Source organism: Callospermophilus lateralis, chromosome 16 (genome assembly GCF_048772815.1).
Source record: "Callospermophilus lateralis isolate mCalLat2 chromosome 16, mCalLat2.hap1, whole genome shotgun sequence".
In the NCBI taxonomy this organism is placed as follows: Eukaryota; Metazoa; Chordata; class Mammalia; order Rodentia; family Sciuridae; genus Callospermophilus; species Callospermophilus lateralis.
The window spans coordinates 91033278-91053931 of record NC_135320.1 but is presented as its reverse complement, the minus strand read 5'-3'; the positions used below and the strand labels follow the sequence as shown (position 1 = coordinate 91053931).

The window sequence follows — 20654 nt, the reverse complement described above, 5'->3', positions numbered from 1 at the left end:
GAGCCCGGTACCATGGCCTCTCAGCCAGGGAGGGCTTATCACCAGGGCAACTTCCTCAGAGGGTCGACATTTTAACATGACCAGTGGGGGCCGAGTGGGCAGCATTCTGATCAGGTAACCAGTGGGGGACCGGTATCGTAAGGTAATATGAGTCGGTCCATTTTCAAGATATAGTCCTAATTGGACCCAGTCAGGCATTTCGTTTATGGCCCTTCCCCTTTGCCTGCCCCAATTTGAAACTTAGCTGATGGCATGGACTGTACCCCCAGCTCCTCCAACCAGGGTGAAAGGCAGGCTGCGCTGGGGCTGGAAGCAGGCTGCCGCCCGCCCGGGCACTTGCTAGCCAGGTTTCTGCAGCACCTTGGTGTTTCTAACAGGTCACCGACGGGAGGAAGAGGGGTAAGACCTTCAGTCGGGTCCACACGGAGAAAAGCCCGCATCTCGCACTCATGACGGATCTCCAGACATGGGCCTTGCGCTCTCTTCCACTGGACCCACTTTGCTTCACTTCGTGTGGTGCTACATCACCCTCACTTTCAATGAATCTGCACTTTGCCTGTTCCTTGGTGTGTCTTGCTTAGTTCTTTGTTTGGAACACCAAGGATCTGGACCCTAACTGGTGCCCCCACAAAAACACCTTGGCAAGCCACCCAGGAGGTAGGCCCCTCTTCGGGGACACCCCCTGTTGTACCCACCTAAATCCACGCTCCTTTCTATCAGGCTCTCCCACAGCACCACGTGCAGACTGAGGACTGCAGTTCCCAGGGTGTCCCCAGGGCCATCAGAAGGTTGAGAGCTCTGTAGCCTGGAAGGATGGAGGCCCTGGGAGTCCCCTGGACTCAGGGGTGGCCCAGCCTCCTGCTGTGTGCTTGACCTGGCTTGCTGGGGGTTTGGTTTCATTGTTTTTTTGTTTTTTTTAAAATCTCCTCCACGAGCCTGGGTGCCCTCCCTTCACTTCTCAACCACTTTCCTTGCTCATAATCTACTGTCAGAGCTCCTGTTCTTTGCTACACTCTCAGACGCACATTCAGGCAATTTGAAGCCACCAGGGAGCCCTGCTTGAAGACTCCCGTGACAATCCTGACCCAGAAGTGAGCAGCAGTTAGACAGTCTGTGCCAGACACAAGACAAAGCTCACCAACGCAGGCACGCTGTGCAGTCATCCAACTACTCCAGCCCTGCACTCCTCCCAAAGGACTCGCTGCGTCAGAGCCTGGCGTGGCGCCGGGGTGCCAGTCGCCTCCAATCCCTCCCCAGCCTTCTCCCGCCTCCTGTGCACTCCTGCTCCTTCTGGCAAGTGCGTCTTCCTGCGTGGGCGTCATGTCCTCAAAACACCTATTACCTTTTCTTTAAATGTTGATCTGAAAATACCAATGAGGGATGGGGCTACTGATTGTGGGTGTGACACATCAATCACTTGTGGTTGATCTTCATTGTAAGAAGACAGGCAAGAAAATCTGTGCCCCCCACACCTTTCTCTGGGCTTAATAAGACCGCAAAAGGCAGGAGAGGAACAACTGGGACGCCATTCAGTGACACTGCACACATAGGACTGTGTGGGTTCCTTGGTCTGCTGGTAAGAGAATGATGATTTTTAAACAGGAAAGAAAAGTTACCAAGATGCTAGGAGCAGAAGACCTCAGGGAGTCACAGGGTCAGACCAGAAGGGGGTCTATACTCAAAAGGGAAAGAAGAAATTGTGTCCCAAAATTGTTAGACAGGAAGCTTATGGTCCTGGTCATAGGGACTCAAAGAAATTTGTGCGCACCTAACACAAGGACAGAGACATCTGATTACAAGTTTTTTGCGGGATTTCTATGGGAACAAGTGGGAAACACCAAAACCCAAGGTCCCTAATTCCGAAGAGAGTTGCCTTGGGTGGGAGTCAGAGGCCTAGTTACAGGACCTAAAAACTCTCCTCTCTTCCAGAATAGCCAACACGGGAGGGCCCACCTCCCTTCCACAGCCCTTGCCACCTGGATGTACCCTCTATCAGCAGAAATGTCTCACCCTGACGATCTGATAAAACAACTTCTCTTCACTGTGATGATGCTTGGCCCCAGTACAGCTAGGGCATCTGGAGAAATGGCCTCGGAGTGGAAGCCCAATTGTAATACCATCCTGCAACAGGAGACAAAGCCAGTGGTTAAAAGTCCCCTGTGTCCAGACCTTCATGGCCTTTACCAAATCCCACTCCTATGTGATGACAAGATCCCACAAGGAACCCCTAAGAAAACTGCTCCAAATCCCAACATCCTGGACCATTGTTAAGCTGCTCGCCATGGCAGCTCCTCCATATGACCCGTCCAGGAGGAACCACAGACCGCCTCCTTCCCCAAAGCTTCTGAGCCATCAGCACACCAGAGTGGGACTCATCCTGGTCCCTCATGCTACCTCAGGGAGGTGGCTGGGGCAGAGGACATGGTGAGGGGCAAGGCCCCTGGATGTGAGGGCCATCCATCAGCACAAGGGAAGACTGGGAAGGCGCCCAGCAGACCCAGGCAGGCTTGCTGATGGTTCCAGACCCTGGCCACGGCTTGTGGTTTGTGCTGGAGACACAGTGCATCTTGATAGTAGGCTGTGGCCACGGGAGAGGGAGAGAGTCCCTGAGGCAGCGGCAGGGAAGCTGAGCTCTTTGCCTGAACTCCAGAGGAGAACCACCCCAGACAGAGGCAGTCCCAACGGAGGACCCCCTGGGGATCGTAACACTCTGCAGGAATGACAAGGAGAGCCCAGAAGATAGGCATGCTCTTGGCAGGGATGAAAAAGGGCATACAAAACCCAATAAATGGTGATGAATTAAAAGTTCCCTATGTCCAAACCTTTATGGCCCTTTACCAAAAGGAAAAGATGGAAACGTGGAGCATTCCATGACGCTAGAAGAGGCCTTCCGCGTGAGTACCAGTACAGCCCTCCTCTAGAGCGGGCCCCGCCCATGGGGAAGACGTCTCATTAGCCAGTCAGCCCCAGACAGCAGGAGACAACAACAGAAACCCCAGAGGGGCCTCCAACAAGCAAAACCAGGACTAGACTCTGCCTTCATGGGCTTCAACAAACGGGGATGTGGAGGAAAGTAGAAAGGATGGGAGTAAAGACAGACCAAAATTGGCAATGCCCTTGAGACCCGTAAATCATCCCGAGGAAATGAAAGAGGACCTCAGGAGAAGACTTCCTGCTTCCAGTGCAAAAACACAGGCACTGGGCAAGAGCCTGCTAAAGGCCACCGTCAGATCCCTTCACATGGGAAGGGACCATTTGCCAGAGGACCCTGGTACTGGGCTGTCAGTCGAGACTGACTGAGGATGCCCAGGTGCCCGGACGCCCCTGTGACATCACCACCTCTCCCGAGGAGCCTCGGGGAACCTTGGATATTATGGGTGGAAAAAAATCTAATTCCTGGTTGAATCGGGAGCTACTTGCTCTGCTCTAACTGCTTTTGGGGGAAGCCTTCTTCTAGGTCTGCTTTTGTGGTAGGCCTTGAAGGGAGAGACAAAAAAGGACACTTTACTTTTCCCATACCTTGCCAGTTTGGTGATTTGCTTTTCACTCATGTATTTCTAATAAACCCTGCTCTCCTCTCCCACTACTAGGACAAGAAATAATGGCAAAACTAAGGGCACTGCTTCACAGAGGGTACAACCCCAAACACTCCTGGTGGCCATTTGTGATCCTGTAGATTGATTCTCAAGTATCAGAGAAAGCTGTTTACACTCACCTAGCACATACGATCCAGAAGGATCCTGAGCATTACCCAAATAGAAGCAATATCCTTTAAAAGAAGCAGCAACAAGGGATTATGACCCACTCTAGATGAGCTAGTTAATATGGACTTCTTAAATCTTGCCAGTCTCCCCTATAATAAGTCAATTTGCCTGCTCTACAACCTGGCAGGGAATACTGGTCAGTACAAGACCTGAGACCAGTCCCTGTACACCCTGAAGGTGCAGACCCTTGTACCTTGCTCTTCAAATACCAGAGACGCTACTTGGTTTACGGTGCTGGGTCTCAAGGGTGCATTTCCATTCCCCCTGCCTCTGTCATCCCAGTATCTCTGTTTTTTGAATGGGAAAACCCTGTCCTTCCCGGGGGGGTTAGGGACAGCCCTCATGTCTTTGCTTGGGCCCTAGTAAAGCACTTGCGGGATCTCAAGCTCAAGTGGGGATGGGTTATGTGGACGACCTGCTAATACGTAGTCCAGCCAAGGAGGTCTCCAAGCAAGACACCACACACTCAATTGCTTAGCAGAAAGAGGATACCAGGTACCTAAAGAGAAGGTCCAGATCTCCCAAAAGAGGGTGTAATATTTGGGATATATATTAATTGTAGGGACCAAACAAATCTCCCTGGACAGGATAAGGGCCATTTGTGAGTTGAGTCCACTGGCCAATAAGCAACAGCTCCACTTCTTTGGGGGAATGGCAGGTATTATGGTTTGGATGTGAGGTGTTCCCCAAAAGCTTATGTGTGAGACCATGCAAGAGGGTGTAGAGGAGAAATGACTGGGTTGTGAGACCTTACCCCGTCAGTGACTTAGTCACCTCATGGGGATTAACAGTGGAAGCTGAAGTGGGTGGTGTGGCTGGTCATAGGAGGCCTGGCTGGGGTGGATCTTTCTGCCTCCTGATCATCACGTGGGCTGCCTCTCTCCACCACACTCTCCTGCCGTGTCGCCCTGCCTCACCTTGAGCCCAAGGAATGGAGCTGGCCTTCTATGGCCTGAGACCTCTGAAAACATGAGCCCCCAAATAAACTTTTCCTCTTCTACAATTGTGCTGGTCAGGTCTTTTAGTCACAGTGGCACAAAAAGCTGAAACAGCAGGTTTCTGAAGAATCTGGAACCCAACGTTGGCCTTACTGTAAAACCCCTCTATGAAAGCATAGAAGGGCTAGCCTCGGAGCCTCCAGAGTGAAGAAAAAGAAGGGGCTTTGGGGGCACTAAAGCAGGCCCTCAGCCAGGCCCCAGCTCAGGAGCACCTGACCTCACACCATTCACCCCTTACGTGGCAGAAAGAAGGGGAATAGCCACAGGGGTCCTAACCCAAGACCTGGAGGAACTACAGGGTGGCCAGAATGTATGCGAGTGGTTGTGCTACAGCCCTCCTGGTAACGGAGGCCACTAAGATTACTTTAGGACAACCTCTTGAGGTCCTCACCCCACACCAGGTCAAAGCCACCTTGGAAACGAAAGGGCGTGTACGGATGATGGGACTCACAAGGTACCTAGCAGTTCTCTTGGATGACCCTGAATTTGGTATCAGACATATGGTACTCTCAGTGAGCCCCCCTGATGCCCTCTGCCCTCCAGCTGAACACTCATGTGAGGAAGTGACCTTCCAGGCCTGTCGGTGGCCCAGACCTATCTGCACAACCCTGCCTAACACGGAGAAGGAATGGTTCACGACAGAGTAGTTGTGTCTCCAAGGGTCAGAGGAAGGCTGAGTCTGCAGTATTTAACCTAGAAAAAACAACAGCTCAGCCTTGCCCCTGGGGACCTCAGCTCAGAAGGCTGAGCTAACTGCTCTAACTAGAGCACTAGCGAAAGGGGGAGGGCAGGTGCTCAGTCTAGACTCAGACTTCAAGTGTGCTGGGTGGAGCACGGGGGCATCTCCTCTTACCACCCCCTGCGCCAGGGACACCTCTGGGCCTGACTGTGGGACTCATGGCAGATTCCACCAGGACAAGCCCCTCAGAACACCCTCCTAAATCCTAGTGGAGAGGTTGGCTTGCCAACCCGTGCTTGGACTGAGCTGCAGTGCTGCAATTGACATTAGCATCCCAACTCACAGGTGTGCACCTGGGAAGGGGGCATGGAGAGAGGGAAGGGCTCAACAAGCTATGGTCTGGAGGGGGCTCTGGCCTCCATGTCCCAAGTTGCCACATGATTGTCTGGATCCCAGGTTTCCATGCCAGCTCTGTTCTGACCAGGGGTTGGCATGGTGATAAAGATGCTTCTGCAAGTTCAAATCCAATATGGCTCCACCCTAGGCTCACCTGCGGAGCTTTTAATGCTGTTTTGAGAACTTGCCAGATGCTGAAATTTCAAATCCCCCATAGCATTTCACTTGATGGGCCCACTATTTAGGTCCCAGATACAAACACTGCAAAGCAAACTGTTGGGGCTAGACTTGCACTAAGAAGCAGCTGTCCACCCTTGCAGGGCCCCCATGGATTTGAGAACCTCCAGGACTGGCATGATAGAGCGTGGGGAGCTACTCTGAATGACTCGCGCCTTCCATTCTGAAGGAGAGGCTTTGACCATCACTACATTTACTACATTTCGTAGTGATCTGGGTGTTGTCCTGGTTCAGGAAGTTGAGGGCGTCTTCAGATGCAGGCGATGCCCCTTGGGTTGAATTACACTCACCTGTCCCTTGTAACCTTGCCCCTCTGGTCTTTTTGGATAGAACTTTCTAAGAACGAGGGTCCCCCGACTAAAAGCTCACTTCTGAATGTGCGCGCTCTTTCTTGCCAGTCTGTAACTTTCTCTTGCTCTCCCATTTGGGGAGCTTGAGGCCGAGAACAACTGAGCTTGTTTAAAGGTCAAGTGTGTGTCTGTGTTTTACTTGGTGTCCCTGAAAATTCACATGAGCGTGTGGATCAGGGGCAGCAATAGAGGGCTCCATGGCCCCTAGAACTGCAGAGTTGATGATTCACTGCAAAAACAGTGAGCCTGCATCAACCTACCTGCATCCAGTCCAGGGAACACTGGAAGCCACAGCCTTGGGGTGCAGGGAGAGCCAGCTCACCTGAGTCAAGGCCACCAGGGAATGCCACATGGCCCTGGTGACCCTGGAGCTCTGGGTGCACCTCAGGTAGGCACACGTGTAGAACATGGCAGGCAGATCGGTGAGCCAGTACAGACCAGGGATGGGTGGATGCCTGGCATGGTGATCACAGGCATGGCTCTTCCACCTGTTGGCCCCACTGGGACGTGACTCCAGGCCACAAAGTGGCCTCACACATTCCCCATTTCCATTAAGCAAAGAGAAATGGCATGTGGGGCTGGGGGACGTGGGCTGCTGGCCAGCGACACCTGCCTGGAGACATGCCCACCCAGGAAGACTCAGCCTGCGGGAAGTGGGCTAAGATGGAGACACAGGCCACCCTACCTGGCCACCAGTCTCCACCCAAGGCTGTCTGCTCAAGCAACTGGAGACTCCAGGAACATCATAGGGCAGCAACCTTAAGTCAGTGGGGAACAGTGTCCTGCTCAGAAAAAATGCCAGGAGCACACAGCACCAGAGCCTGCCAGGTAGGGCAGGGCAGCAGACTGGTCATGCCACAGCTGTCCACAAGTGCTAGTGGCCTCAGGGAGCACAGCTCTCTGCTGACCCTGAATGCTCAAGTTTAACCCCTCACAGCTGCACCACACAGGCTTCAGCATCTGGCAGTGACCTGGACATGGCCAGCTGGCTCCCCAGGACATTGAAACTCAAGGATCAGGGTCAGTCTCAGCATCCACTGCCTGCCCACTGACATATCTCTCCAATCTTGAACAGCCTTCACTTCACTCACCATCCCAAGGCCTTCCAGACTCAGGAGCGTGGACCCAGGGCACCCGCCCAGCAGACCTCGGGAAGGAAAAGTCGTATTTACCGTGTCCCCACATCCCAAGGGGTGGGCTCTGACCCCTGCTGCAGGATGACCTGTGCCTCCCACCAGGTTTGCATGTTGGGGCTCTAAGCCACAGCTTAGTGTTAGGAGGTGGGGGTCTGGAGGGGAGGCCCCTCAGTGGGGTCAGTGCCTACTGAGAGGAGACAGCTGGACCTCTGGCTCCTTCTCCACATATGCACACGCTCTGCACGGAGGGGCCTGCCAGGCAGGGCTGTCTGGCCCCATGTTCTGTGGTCTGCAGTGTTTCCTCTTGGCCCGCAGCAGAGATGGGAGCCACAGTTCATGGCTGTTCAGAGCAAGCTTCAGTATGCATTGATGACCTCGAGTTTTCAAACACCTCCTAGCTTCAACTCACTCACCAATGTTTTGCCAGGCTTTTCTCCCTTTTTATTAGAACTTAAAGGCAAATCCCTAACACCATGTCATTTCTCCCACAAATGTCAGAATTCACCTCAAAACCATGTCATTACAGCAAACTCCTTAATGCCACCAATGCCCAGCCTGTTCACATGATTGTCTCAAAAATGGCTTCTTACAGTTGATTTGCTCCCAGCACCACAGCCCCATGTCTCTGGGCCTCTGGATGCTTGGAGAAGGTGCTGTCTGACAGCGTCCCCCCCAGGGCTCTGGCACCATGCCTCTTCTTGGTGGCTGAGCTGGTCCTCTTCACCTTGCTTCCTGTGACCTCATTTCCGAGTCTAGGTGCATGTTATCTGGGAATTACTTTTTGGTACCAGGGATTAGGCACAAGAACTCCACCATTAAGGTGCACCCCCAACCTTTTTATTTTTTCAGACAAGGTCTCACTAAGTTGCCGAGACTGGCCCTGAACTTGTGATCCTCCTGCCTCAGCCTCCTGAGTTGCTGGGGTTATAGGTATGCACCACTGCGCCTGTCATTAATTGCAAAACTCTCATCAGATATCAGGATAACCTGATACAGCAGTGACAAATGTGGGTCCCTGCTCAGCTCTCACAGTGTGGAGTTGTTCTGCAAGCTCTGCCTGGCAGGCTGTTTCTGCCTGGGCAAGCAGAGGCACCCCAAGCTGAGAACAGAGAAGACAACCTGCAGCAAGCCTGGCCACCACATTCTGCTCTCAGACCCAGCCACACTTGCCAGCTCCAGGGGCGTGACCAGCTCTGAGCACCAACCAACGGGGAGGGCATGGGCAGAGGGAACTCCTGTTGCCCAGTAGGCAGGCAGGCGGGCAGCCGCTATACAGCCAGCTTCTAGGCACCACCCAGCACCAGGCATGTGTACAGAGCTGCCCAGCAGCCAAGGCCCATGACACAGGGCAGTGCAGTGGAGTCATTAAGGAGCATGAAAGTCAAGGGCCAGAGCTGAGCAGCCCAGTCCCAGGTTGGCAGCATCTCTGTAACTTGTGGTCCCACATGTGGATGCAGAGCTGGGCAGACACGTCCAGTTCTCATCCATATACCATGGCCTTCCTGGGCACCTTCTATGAACTCAATGAACACAAATGAGACACGATGCCATTGTGCCAAAGAGCCGACGCCCAGGTCAGTCTCAGTACAAGAAGCTGCAAGGACAAGAGCTGAGGGTGCAGCTTTGACCCACATGGACAGCCCACCCGTCCTGTGCTGCCACGGAGCAGACGCAGTCCCACATGTGCCGTGCCAACCAGACCCTGGCCTTGAATTCAGGTCTGGCCTTTTAACTGGCTCCCAATGACACCAAGGTGCTTGTTTGTAAGTTCCCACTTAGTGAGGTCGCAAAAGAGGCTTTGCTTCTCTGAAAAATGTAACACTATCTTGCAGAGATGGAAGAAAGACGGATGAGCAAAGAGGGAGAGAAAGAGCCAGGACAAAAGGTTAAAGTGCACACGAGTGACAGCGGGGGCAGGGGTCAAGTTCATGGGGTGAGACAGCCATGGGCACATCTCCAGGGCGGGTATATGGTGTGTGTGTTTATGCTTGTGCGTACACCCTGCTCAGTCTCCCTGGCATACTCTGGATCCCCTTCTTCTGATGGCATTTTCCTGGTGGTACTTCTCAGAAGCTCTGTGGAACTCCAAGCTCCACCCAGTTATTCTGAAAGCCCATAAGGTTTCCTTCCAGGCTCAAGGGTGACAGAGGACACAGCTCGTCCCCAGCAAAGGTGGAGCCCCGGGGCCAGGGCCTCTACACCTGGCCCCCCCGGTGAGTCCTCTGATGCCGCGTGAAGAAGCCCAAGTGGCGGAAGCCCTTTCCACAGCGCTCACACTCATAGGACCTCTTGGCCAGGTGCAGCTTCTGGTGGATGCTGAAGCCCTTGGGCCACCGGAAGGCCTTCCCACACTCGGCACAGGTGTAGGGCTTCTCCCCGCTGTGAATGCGCTGGTGGTGACTAAGGTTCTCCTTGGTCCGGAAAGCCTTGCCGCAGTTGGTGCAGAAGAAAGGCCTCTCCCCAGTGTGCACAAGCTGGTGCCGGAGGAGGTTCGACTTCTGCTTGAAGGCCTTCCCGCAGTCACCACACACGTAGGGCCGGTGCTCTGTGTGGACTTTGCGATGCTGCACCAGACGGTCCTTCAAGCTAAAGGCCTGTCCACACAGCTCGCAGCTGAAGGGCTTCTCACTCGTGTGGTTCCTCTGGTGGCGCAGGAGGTTGGAACACCAGCGGAAGGTCTGGCCACACTGGAAGCACTCAAAGGACCTGGTTCCTGTGTGCACCGTCTGGTGAGCAGCCAGCCGGCTGTGGCAGCTCAGCGCCTTCCCGCACGTGCCACAGATGAATGCAGGTTCCTCCGTGCGGCTCCTGTGCTGCTCCCCAAGACCTGGCCACTGCCTGCAGGACTTTCCACACGCCTGGCCATGGAGAGTCGTGGGCTTACCTGCCTTCCTCCCTGGAGCAATCCTGGGAAGCTGCACCTCACCCACAGCTGGGAGGAAGCTCTTCCCCCAGCTAGCCCCTTTCTGGACTCTTCTCCGCAGGTGGATCTTCTCGTGAACCCAGGCCAGCTGATCACAGAGTCTTTTGTGGTCAACAGACTTCCTTGACCCTACAGAGGAACACCAACAAATTTACAGGATTGGTGGCTCCAGGGGCAGGCAAGTCACGCAGTGGCCATCCTGAAAGTGTGAAGAAAAGCTACCAAATGTCATCTCTGCTCACCTCAAGCGAAACAAGGAGGCACTCCTAAAAAGTCACTCCCTACAGCATAAGCTATAAAGAAACATGCTAAAAACACATAGGTGAGCCGAGCTTGGTGGCACATGCCTGTCATCCCAGCAGCTCGAGAGGCTGAGACAGGAGGATGGCAAGTTCAAAGCCAGCCTCAGCAACGGCGAGGTGCTAAGCAACTCAGTAAGACCCTGTCTCTAAATACACATTAGGCGGGGCTGGGGATGTGGCTTAGTGCTTAAGTGCCCCTGAGTCAAATCCCTGGTACCCCCCCCAGCAAAAAAAAAAAAAAAAAACACAGAGGAGGCTGTGGCTGGGGCTCAGTGGTAGAGCGCTTGCCTGGCATGTGTAAGGCAGTGGGTTTGATTCCCAGCACCACATACAAATAAATAAATAAAGATCCACTGACAACAAAAAAGAAAAAGAAAACAAAAAACAAAACCCACATAGGTCAGCTAGAACTACTAGCACTGGACTACACAGAGTGAACTCAGAGCTCGCTCTGACTCTGTGGTAGTCACCCAGGACCACTGAGGAGAGGGGGACCTGCGAGAAGGTTTGACCAGCTCAGTAACGCACACTGGCTGTGTCCCCATGCGAGGAGGGACTCAGGACAGTGTCACCCCGCTGAGGTACAGGCAGGGCCTAGGCAGGGGCCGGGGAACTCCATATATTCAGGACCCCACATCCTCCCCAGCCAGGGCTCCAACAGGTCCAGGCGCCTTCCAGCCTGTCTCAGGCGCACACAGCCCTGGATCTGAGCTAAGGCACTGACCCCAGGGCTGGGTAGGGCTCAGTGGCACAGGGCTTACCCGGCACATGGGAGAGGCCCTGGTCCATCCCCAGCACCACAAAAGGGAGAAGCAAAATACCCTGGTGACCACTGCCAAGGCCACCACCTCCATTAAGGGAGGGAGGCAGCACCGTTGACCAGCGTTACAAAGGAGCCGGAATAAAGAGCCCACCTAAGGCCACTCAGGAGACTCTGACCTGCATCAGGCACACAGGCCTCAGAACCCCCCTGAGTTGTCACAGAACAGTGCCTGGGACTGGCACAGGCTCTCCACACACCTCCCTCCCCCAAATTACCTCACCAGCTGAGCCCAGGACCCTTGTAAACGCCCACCCCAGTAGGACCAGGGGCAGGAGTGCAGCTGCCACCCGTGTTCCACTCAGAAGCAGCTCTGTGCTCCCTCTCCCCTGGGAGGGGAAGGTGATGGGAGCTCTGAGGACAGATGAAGAGGCCAACCAGTCCAGAGTGCTGCGCTCACCTGGGTGGGAATCCCGCTGGGCTTCCCGAAACTCAGCTCTCTCCCAGTCTTCAACCCATGGCTCACCCCACTGCTCCAGGTGAGAGACAAGATCTGGTCTAGGGCCGCAAAGTCCTTCTCAAAAGAGAGAAAAGGTTTTATTTGTGCAGAGGACAAAGTGAGGGTCAGGGCTCAGGCCAGCTTTGGGTAAGTATAAGGTGAACTCAGCAGCCAGGACAGCCCTGAAGGACCCCCTGGAGAATCTTCCCTAAAGCACTGTCCCACACAGGGTCCTGGAGACCTGAGCAAAGAAGACAAGCGAGGCTGGGCACGGTGGTGCACACCTGTAATCCCAGCAGCTCAGGAGGCTGAGTCAGGAGGATCACAAGTTCAAAGCCAGCCTCAGCAACACGAGGCGCTAAGCAACTCAGACCCTGTCTCTAATAAAATACAAAATAGGGCTGGGGATGTGGCTCAGTGGTCAAGTGCCCCTGAGTTCAATCCCCGGCACCCCCCCACCCCGAAAAAAAGAGAAGACAAGCTGCCTCCAGAGAAGTCAAGAGAGTCCCCGGACCAGATGGTCAGAGGGTGGGCTGGGCCCTTCTGTCTGCTCAGGCTGAGAACTCCCTACCCCAAACCCTCAGCTAGAACCTATCAGGCTCTCGAGGCCCACACAGCCTCACCCAAAGCAACCAAGCTCCTGAAGTTGTCCAGCATCACATCCTGGTAGAGGGCCCTCTGGCTGGGGCCAAGACACTCCCACTCTTCCCTTGAGAAGAACACTGCCACATCCTCAAAGGTCACCGGCACCTGACACATGCACGGCTCCAGGACTAGCTGCTCCTGAAAAAGAGTGAGAGACACAGCACCAAGTCCCACGTCTGCAGAAAGGAGTGAGAGCAGGTGACAGTGTTCAAGAGGAAAAACCCCAAGAGGTCCACAGCCAAATCTGGGAAAGCACCTGTGTGGGCAGGTGTCTGCACCCAACTCTTAGGCTAGACCCCTGACTCCCACTTGGCTGCACTTGGAGATGGGGCCTCAGAAGAAGCAATTAAGGTTAAATGAGATCAAAGGGTGGGGTCCTAAACAACAGGACTGGGGTCCTTATTAGAAAGAAAGCCAGGCTGGTGGGCGCATGCCTGTAATCTTGGCAATTCGCATGCCTGTAATCTTGGCAATTTGAGAGACAGGAGAATCACAAGTTCAAGGCCAGCCTCAGCAACTTATTGAGGCCCTAAGCAACTTAGCAACAGCCCTGTCTGAAAAAAGAAAAGAGTTGGGAATGTGGCTCAGTGCTTAAGCATCCCAGGTTCAATCCCAGGATGAGGGGAAAAAGGGAAGAGCTCCATGGCTCCTTCCCACAGGAGGCTCTTCACAAAGGCAGCCTCTACATCCAGGAAGAAGCCCTGGCCAGGACTGCACATGCCAGCACTGACGCTGGACTCTGCAGGATAGAGAAGCAGATGGCTATAGCATTAAGCTGCCCGCCTGGTAGTTTGCTTGCAACTGTGATGGAATAAGCATGTAAAAGAACCAAGCCCATTTTCCAAGTTGGCTATCACTTCTACCAGGCTCTTACCTAAGTGAACTGGGCTCTTTCCTTTTCCCAGCCCCAAGAAAGAGAACTAGCAGAAAGGTGAGCCTGGCGGGTACCCTCCCTGCCTCGGCCGCACCTGGGGGCCTGCAGCCAACAACAGCTCACCTGGGGCACATCCACGGGAACTGCAGTGGTCACACTCTGAGGAAACACAGGCATAATGGAGCAGATAGTCTGGGGAGACAGAGTGGGGTGAGCAGGAGAGGCTGGCACAGAGCCCCACCTAACTCCAAGAGCCAACCCCCACTTGCAAGCCCAGGGAGCCCAGGAAAAGCCAGTGGTGCCTATGCCCTGGCATTGAGGTGCCAGGGAGAGCAGGTGCTATGGCCCCTGGCAAGCAGCAGAACTCTGGAACACCAGGAAGCAGGCAGGCCTGTCTCCAGACCAGGTAGAGACCAGCCGGTATGGCTGAAAGTCACCAGCCTGACTGCGGACGTGGCACTGGAGAGTGACACAGAGCCCCAACCAAGGCAGCTAGTTCCTGGACAGCAGGCCAGGCCACTCCACAGGGCGGGCACACAAACTGTCCTCGGGTGCTTTCCCATGAAGGGGCCACATCCCGGCCACCTTCTCCCAACTCAGAATATGGCTGGCCGGGGAGTCCCCACTCGCCCTCACTGAGGTGCCCGTCAGGCCAGGCGTTCCCCACTATGAGACGCATTTGCTGCTCTGGCCTCTGGCCTGCCAAGAACCACCTTCCCCGGGATCCAGACGTCTCCTGCTGCAGGGGCCTCGCCTCTCCTGTGGAGCCCAGCCTCAGACACCATGGGAGAAGACACCCCCAATGGTAGGAAGAAAGAACACACCTCCTTCCCCTGCAAGTGAGAAGGGGCCTTGCTACAGACCCTCCATCAGGAGTGCCCTGAGAGCTGTCACGAGCCTGTCACACCAAGTCCAGCAACTTAGATAAAGACTAGAACTGAGCAAGCCAAGTGGAAGCCCAGCCTGCTGAGCGAGTGCCACCAGGACGGACACTCCCCGGGGGAAGAGCAGGCCTGCAGGCCTGGCATGTTTTTTCTAGGAGGACCAACAAACAACTTCCAGTTTCTCTTAATGAGGCAGCACAACCTCAAACCCAAACGGTCAGAGGAAAACTACAGCCCATCTCTCATCAACAGACACGGACATTTCCAAATATCAGAAGCCGAACCCATGACTGAGGGCCTGCACCCCAAAGACACAGTCACTGTGGTCTGAGCTAGAGACCTGGGATCAGGCAGGAGCTGTCCTTGTGCTTACCTCTGCACACCTCACCTCACAGACTCTCCCCATTTCCCCTCTGGCACTATCAAGTGCACGCAAGCTCTGAACGGCTGTCAGTCACATGGAGCTGCTCAACGCTTTAGTATTTTCCAACTTGAGATTTGTAAGGACCCAGCTTGTTGTGACCACAGCCCATCTTGGCTGTAAGATCCTGTGTGCCCACCAGGTGACCAGGGCACTACAGAGCAGAGCTATTAAGACAGGCTGTGTGTGTTGTGGTGGTCATTGATGTCCACACTGCTTTTTTTTTTTTTAAATATATTCTTTTTAGTCATTGATGAACTTTATTATATTTGCTTATTTATATGCGGAGCTGAAAATCGAACCCAATGCCTCACACGCCAGGCAAGCTCTGCCACCGAGCCACAACCCTGGCCCCCAGATTGCTGCTGCTTTGTTGTTGTTGTTATGCTGGGGATTGAACCCAGGGCCTTGTGCATGCAAGGCGAGCACTCTACCAACTGAGCTATGACCCCAGCCTCCCAGACTGCTTCTTAACTGACCTTTGACATGTTAACAGTTTCTGAGAAAGGCCAGGTCTGCTCTGGCTGGCCAGGGCCCACCTGTGTCCAGCTGAGCACATGAACCTTCTGCCCTGCAGCTGCTTTGCCTGGTAAGGGACTGGCTTGCTACATTCTGTGGCCTGGAACTGCCAGCCTTCTCTGGTCTCAGCCACTCCCACCTTCTGCAGACATCTCTCACAGATGGGGTGCCAGGTTTTCCCCTGATAAGATCACCTCTTCCTTTTAAAAGCTGGTTGCAGCTTTAGTTACAATGACTTTCCTAGCTTTTCCTTTGTCATTTGGAAATGAACCAATAGCATTAACCATGTTAGAAACACAAAGGAGATGGGCTGGGGTTGTGGCTCAGTGGTAGAGCACTCGCCTAGCATGTGTGAGAACTGGGTTTGATTGTCAGCACCACATATGAATAAATAAAATAAAGGTCCATTGATAACTAAAAAAATTTTAAAAACACAAAGGAGAAAACACAGTATGAAGTTCTATAATTATCTCAAAAGATACACTGATGTGATTTAAATAAATGTCTTTTCCAAAACTCATGCTACAATCTGTATCCATTCAAGTAGCCACAGGGGACCTGGGAGGTCACCAGGTGGACTGATATCACTGTCAGGGCAAGCCACAGACTGATCAGAACTATAACCCCTCTAAGTCATCAATAAAAAATAAAAGCTTAAAACAAGCAAAATGTCTGAATGGACACTTTAGAATAAAGTCAGAGTGGTCCAGGAAAAGGGACATGGAGCACAGGGTTTTCTATAATGGAAGCCAGGATGAGACAAGCAGTCACTGTAGATCTGTAAATAGAGTCAGGACGGATCAAGGAGGCCAACTTTGAGTGAGTCTGGGAAGTTGGAGACTGCCCCCTGAGGGGTCTTACCTAGAACCTGCCCCTGCTCCAACCTGTGGCCAAGGTACCCGGTCCCAGGAACTGCCCCTCCCTACAGGGAGCCACGAGGTGGTCAACGTGTCCTGAGCAGCTCCAAGCTGCCCTTCCCCCTTCAGCCCACCTGTGTCCCACCTTGGCCCTCCCACCGAGCGCTCTGGGTCTGGTCAGGTGCGAGGAAGAAGATAGGGGAAGAGGGCAGGAGAGCAAGGGCAGCCTAAGACATAGAAAAAGGGCACAACACCTCGCTTCTGGGGATAGCAGGATGCCAGCTATGGCCCTTCTCCCTCCCGGGAGAAGTCGGTCTCCCCTTTTTAAATAAGCCCTGCTTTGGGCTCGCCTCGCGCGCTTCTCTAGTGTTCTACTTCAACTTGTGGGGAGCAGGACGGTGTCTTACTGACAGTGACTCACAATCTGTGAGACGAAATGTGACAGCTCCCCTCCTCTGAGCACCGCTGTGGCCAAAGCCTGGATTTCCAATGGGAGCGAGAGAGTGCAACCTGCAGAGCACGCAGCGGGGGTCAGCAGCCCCGGGAAAGCAGGCGGGGACTGCAGCGCCCCGCAGCTCACCTGCGGGCCTCCGCAGCCGGGACTCGCGCGCCGGCCCTCCGGGGCTGTGCAGCGGGGCCGGCTTCGGCGCGTCTAAAGGGGAAGGGGGTTCCAAGCCGGATCGGGAAGACCGGCCCCCGTCAGGCAGGCCTGGAGCGCGAGGGACCGTGAGCAACCTAAAACCGCAGCCCCCAAGCGGCGCGGGGAAGTGCCTCACCGGGTCCCGCGACACACGGACTTCAACCCAATGGAAGAGCGCTGCCCCTGGAGCAGCTTCCGGCCCTTCTAGGAACCGAATCTCGGTGTAACGCTGGAGGACTAGGGCGTGGCTGGGGCCCAGACAGCCGAGGCCCCGCCCCGGGGGCACCGTCCCAGCGCGCGCCCCGCCCCCAGAACGGGAGCACGCCCGCCGGACAGGCCCCGCCCCCAGAGCGGGAGCACGCCCGCCGGACAGGCCCCGCCCCCAGAGCGGGAGCACGCCCGCCGGACAGGCCCCGCCCTCCAGCGGCCCTGGCCGGTCGCGCGCTCTTGCTAGAGCACGTCCTTCCAGTTCAGAGCACGCCTGGCATTGGGGCGTCGGTTCCTTGGATAGTGAGGTCCCCGGCCACGTGCACATGTCCGCGGACCTCTTCCACCCGCCTTCTGGATTGGCTATGGCTCTCTCCTGAGCCTGCTGGGGGATATTTTTTCCTTTTATGCAAAATATACCTTCGTAACCTTTCTTAATGTGAAGTGGTGGTGTTCAGTACCTTCACGCCGTAGTGTGTGTTGAGTCTCAAAACTTCTCCTGCAAAACAGAAGGCCTGGGCCGCGCAGCGCTATGTCTGTGATCTCACTGACTCCGGAGGCAGAGGCAGGAGGGTCACAAGTTTGAGGCCCACCAGGACAACTTAGCAAGGCCCTGTCTCAACATAAAAAGGACTGGGGGTGTAGCTCACTGGTAGAGCGCCTCTGAGTTTAAGCCCCATTAACCTACAAGAGATGTTCCCTGTGAATGCAAGAATGGGGTCTTCAGAGGCCCCACGCGGAAGAACGCAAGAACACAGCCAGGACTGGTCAGAAGCCATACAGGCGGGAACCAAGGGAATGTAATCACAGTGGGAAGCGTGGTTTGCATTTTTGTTTTGGTATTAGGGATTTTAACTCAGGGGCAATTCACCACTGAGATACAACCCCAGCCCTTTTTATTTTTACTTTGAGACAGGGTCTCATAAGGACCTTGATAAGTTGCTGAGACTGAACTTGAACTTATACTTGTGATTCCTGTGTCAGCCACCAAGTCACTGGGATTAGCGGCGTGTGCAACCGTGCTGGAACGCGAAGTGTTTTGACAAATTTCAGACCTTATGCAGCACAAGAGAATTCACGCAGGAGACTTCCACCTGTGAAATGAATACGGGAAGGCCATAATTCTATCTCAGTCATTACTACATAGATGCAAATCTTTATTGGAAAGAAACCACAAGAATGTGCTGACTGGGTTGCTGCACCAGGATTCCAGGTTCCCCATGCCGGAGGACAGGCTCTGACGTGGCCTCCTTTGCAGACCACTCCTCGGTGAGCGTGGAGTTCACACAGGAGACGAGCTGTACATGAGTGCTGCAGGCAGAGCCCTGGCCACCCTCCCACAGGAGGATTGTGTGTGGAGGCCCCTGGGGCAGTGCCCGTGCACCCGGCTGTGGGTGGCAGCCATCGGAGAGCATGTGGTAGCTCACACCGAAGTTTAGTTCCTCTGACAGTTCAAGGAAGAGCAAATTCAAACTGAATAAATAGGAAGGCAGGGCTGGGGTTGTGGCTCAGTGGTAGAGTGTTCACCTAGGATGCATGAGGCACTGGGTTCGATCCTCAAAAGACATAAAAATAAAAAATAAAGATATTGTGTCTAGGGGCTGGGGATATAGCTCAGTTGATACAGTGCTTGCCTTGCTTGCACAAGGCCCTGGGTTCAGTCCCCAGCACCACCACACACACACACACACACACACACACACACAAAGATATTGTGTCTACCTAAAAAAATAAATAAATAAAAGAAACAGGAAGGATTCACACCTTGTTGGGCCCAAAATTGTCTTAGATAGTAAATTTATAAAAACAGACAGTTGTCAACTAAAACCTTCTACATTGAAGCTGCCTGTGGGCACAAGAAAATGAAATAAGAAACCTGGCATAGTGAGCACACCTGTAATCCCAGCAGCTCAGGAGGCTGAGGAAGGAGGATTGCAAGTTCAAGGTCAGCCTCAGCAACCTGGCAAGACCCTAAGTAATTTAGTGAGACCCTGTGTCAAAAAAATAAAATAAAATAAAAAGGGTTAGGGATATGGCTTAGTGGTAAAGCACCCCCTGGGTTCAATCCCTAGTTAGTTCAAAAGAAAAAAAAAAGTAAGATAGTAAAAGAAGAAAATAAGAAGTTGAATCAAGTAGAAGTGCTAGCTGTTTAATGAGAAGTGTGTGCATTTGTAGAGATGTCCCAGCCCACATTGGTGCCACCTCCTTGCTTGCATGTCAGGGTTACCACTGAACATTTGAGGCTGGGCGTGATTGGTGGGATATCGGCTTGCCTAGCATCTGGCATGCCCAGGGTCTGGCTTCAATCCCCAGTACCAAAGTGAAAAAAATGAAAGAACTAGTTGAGGGCTGGGGATGTGGCTCAGGCGGTGGCCGCTCGCCTGGCATGCGTGCAGCCCGGGTTGGATCCTCAGCACCACATACAAACAAAGATGTTGTGTCCGCCGAAAACTAAAAAATAAATATTAAAAAATTCTCTCTCTCTCTCTCTCTCTCTCTCTCTCTCTCTCTCTCTCTCTTAAAAAAAAATTCTCTCTCTCTCTCTCTCTCCAGTTGAAAGTTGGAGGTGAGGATGTGTATGTATGTAGGCATGTATATGTGTACATATGCATGTATATACATCACAGTCTAACTGAGAAATGCATGCTAAAGAATAGTCAACCCGGGGCTGGGGATGTGGCTCAAGTGGTAGCGCGCTCGCCTGGCATGCGTGCGGCCTGGGTTCAATTCTCAGCACCACGTACAAACAAAGATGTTGTGTCCGCCGATAACTAAAAAATATCAAAAAAATTCTCTCTCTCTCTCTCTCCTCACTCTTTAAAAAAAAAAAAAAAAAAGAATAGTCAACGGAAGAGGTTTTTTTTATTAAAATGCCCAATTATATTGCACAACTAACAAATTACTAAAATATAAATTGTTCAAACAGGAAATGTCTCCCTGGGCTGGTGCCCCTGTGGGTGCTGATGCAGGTACTCTGCAGGCCAGGCACGTCCTGGGAATGTGATGATAAGCTCACGTGGCACTGCTTATAGGTGTGCAGGAGGCAGCTGCGAGCCTCTCAGGGCAGAACTTGAGGGTGTGCTGGCAGATATATCAAATGCTGTGACTGGCAGAGGCTCCACAGGTGACACTGACACTCCAGACGATAAGCCGGCCCATTGGTGCTCACCTGTAGTCTCAGCTACTCAGGATGCTGAGGCAGGAGAAGTACTTGAGGCTCTTACAGGAATTAGAAGTCAGTGTGTGGAACACAGCAAGACCCCATCTTGATAAAGTAAAAAAATAAAAATAAACTGTAGAAGATATAAGAAAACACTTTTCATGTTGTTAGACAATGGCTTTTAATTGTGATGCTTAGAATGGTATTTAAACAGAATGACTGGAGATGCAGGAGGCTCTGAGTTCAACAGCGCAGCACCACTCTGTGACCTGAGGGAAAACGTGGAATTAGGAAGCCTTCGCTGCACACCACTACTGAAACTGCCTCCTGACATGCCTGCAGCTGGGGCCAGGACACCTGGGGTTCTCCCAAGTCTCATCTCAGTGAAGTGTTCCAGCAGAAG

The 20654-nt window shown here is 53.4% G+C and overlaps 1 protein-coding gene across 5 annotated transcripts; it reads right to left on the bottom strand.

Moving 5' to 3' along the window:
- Positions 1 to 7990: 7990 nt before the first annotated feature.
- Znf707 (zinc finger protein 707) lies at positions 7991 to 17062 on the bottom strand. Of its 5 annotated transcripts, none has more exons than XM_076835512.2 (5): positions 17021 to 17062; positions 13687 to 13755; positions 12668 to 12827; positions 12006 to 12119; positions 7991 to 10612 (listed from the first exon to the last, which is right to left on the bottom strand). In XM_076835512.2, exons 2-5 carry the CDS (start codon positions 13738 to 13740, stop codon positions 9756 to 9758), a joined length of 1185 nt encoding a protein of 394 aa, XP_076691627.2. In that variant the 5' UTR covers positions 13741 to 13755; positions 17021 to 17062; the 3' UTR covers positions 7991 to 9755. The 5 variants fall into 5 exon arrangements, with proteins under 5 accessions (XP_076691627.2, XP_076691626.2, XP_076691628.2 ...); XM_076835511.2 differs by having other exon boundaries at positions 16825 to 17055; XM_076835513.2 differs by lacking the exon at positions 17021 to 17062 and adding an exon at positions 16666 to 16688.
- Between the last annotated feature and the right edge of the window lie 3592 nt (positions 17063 to 20654).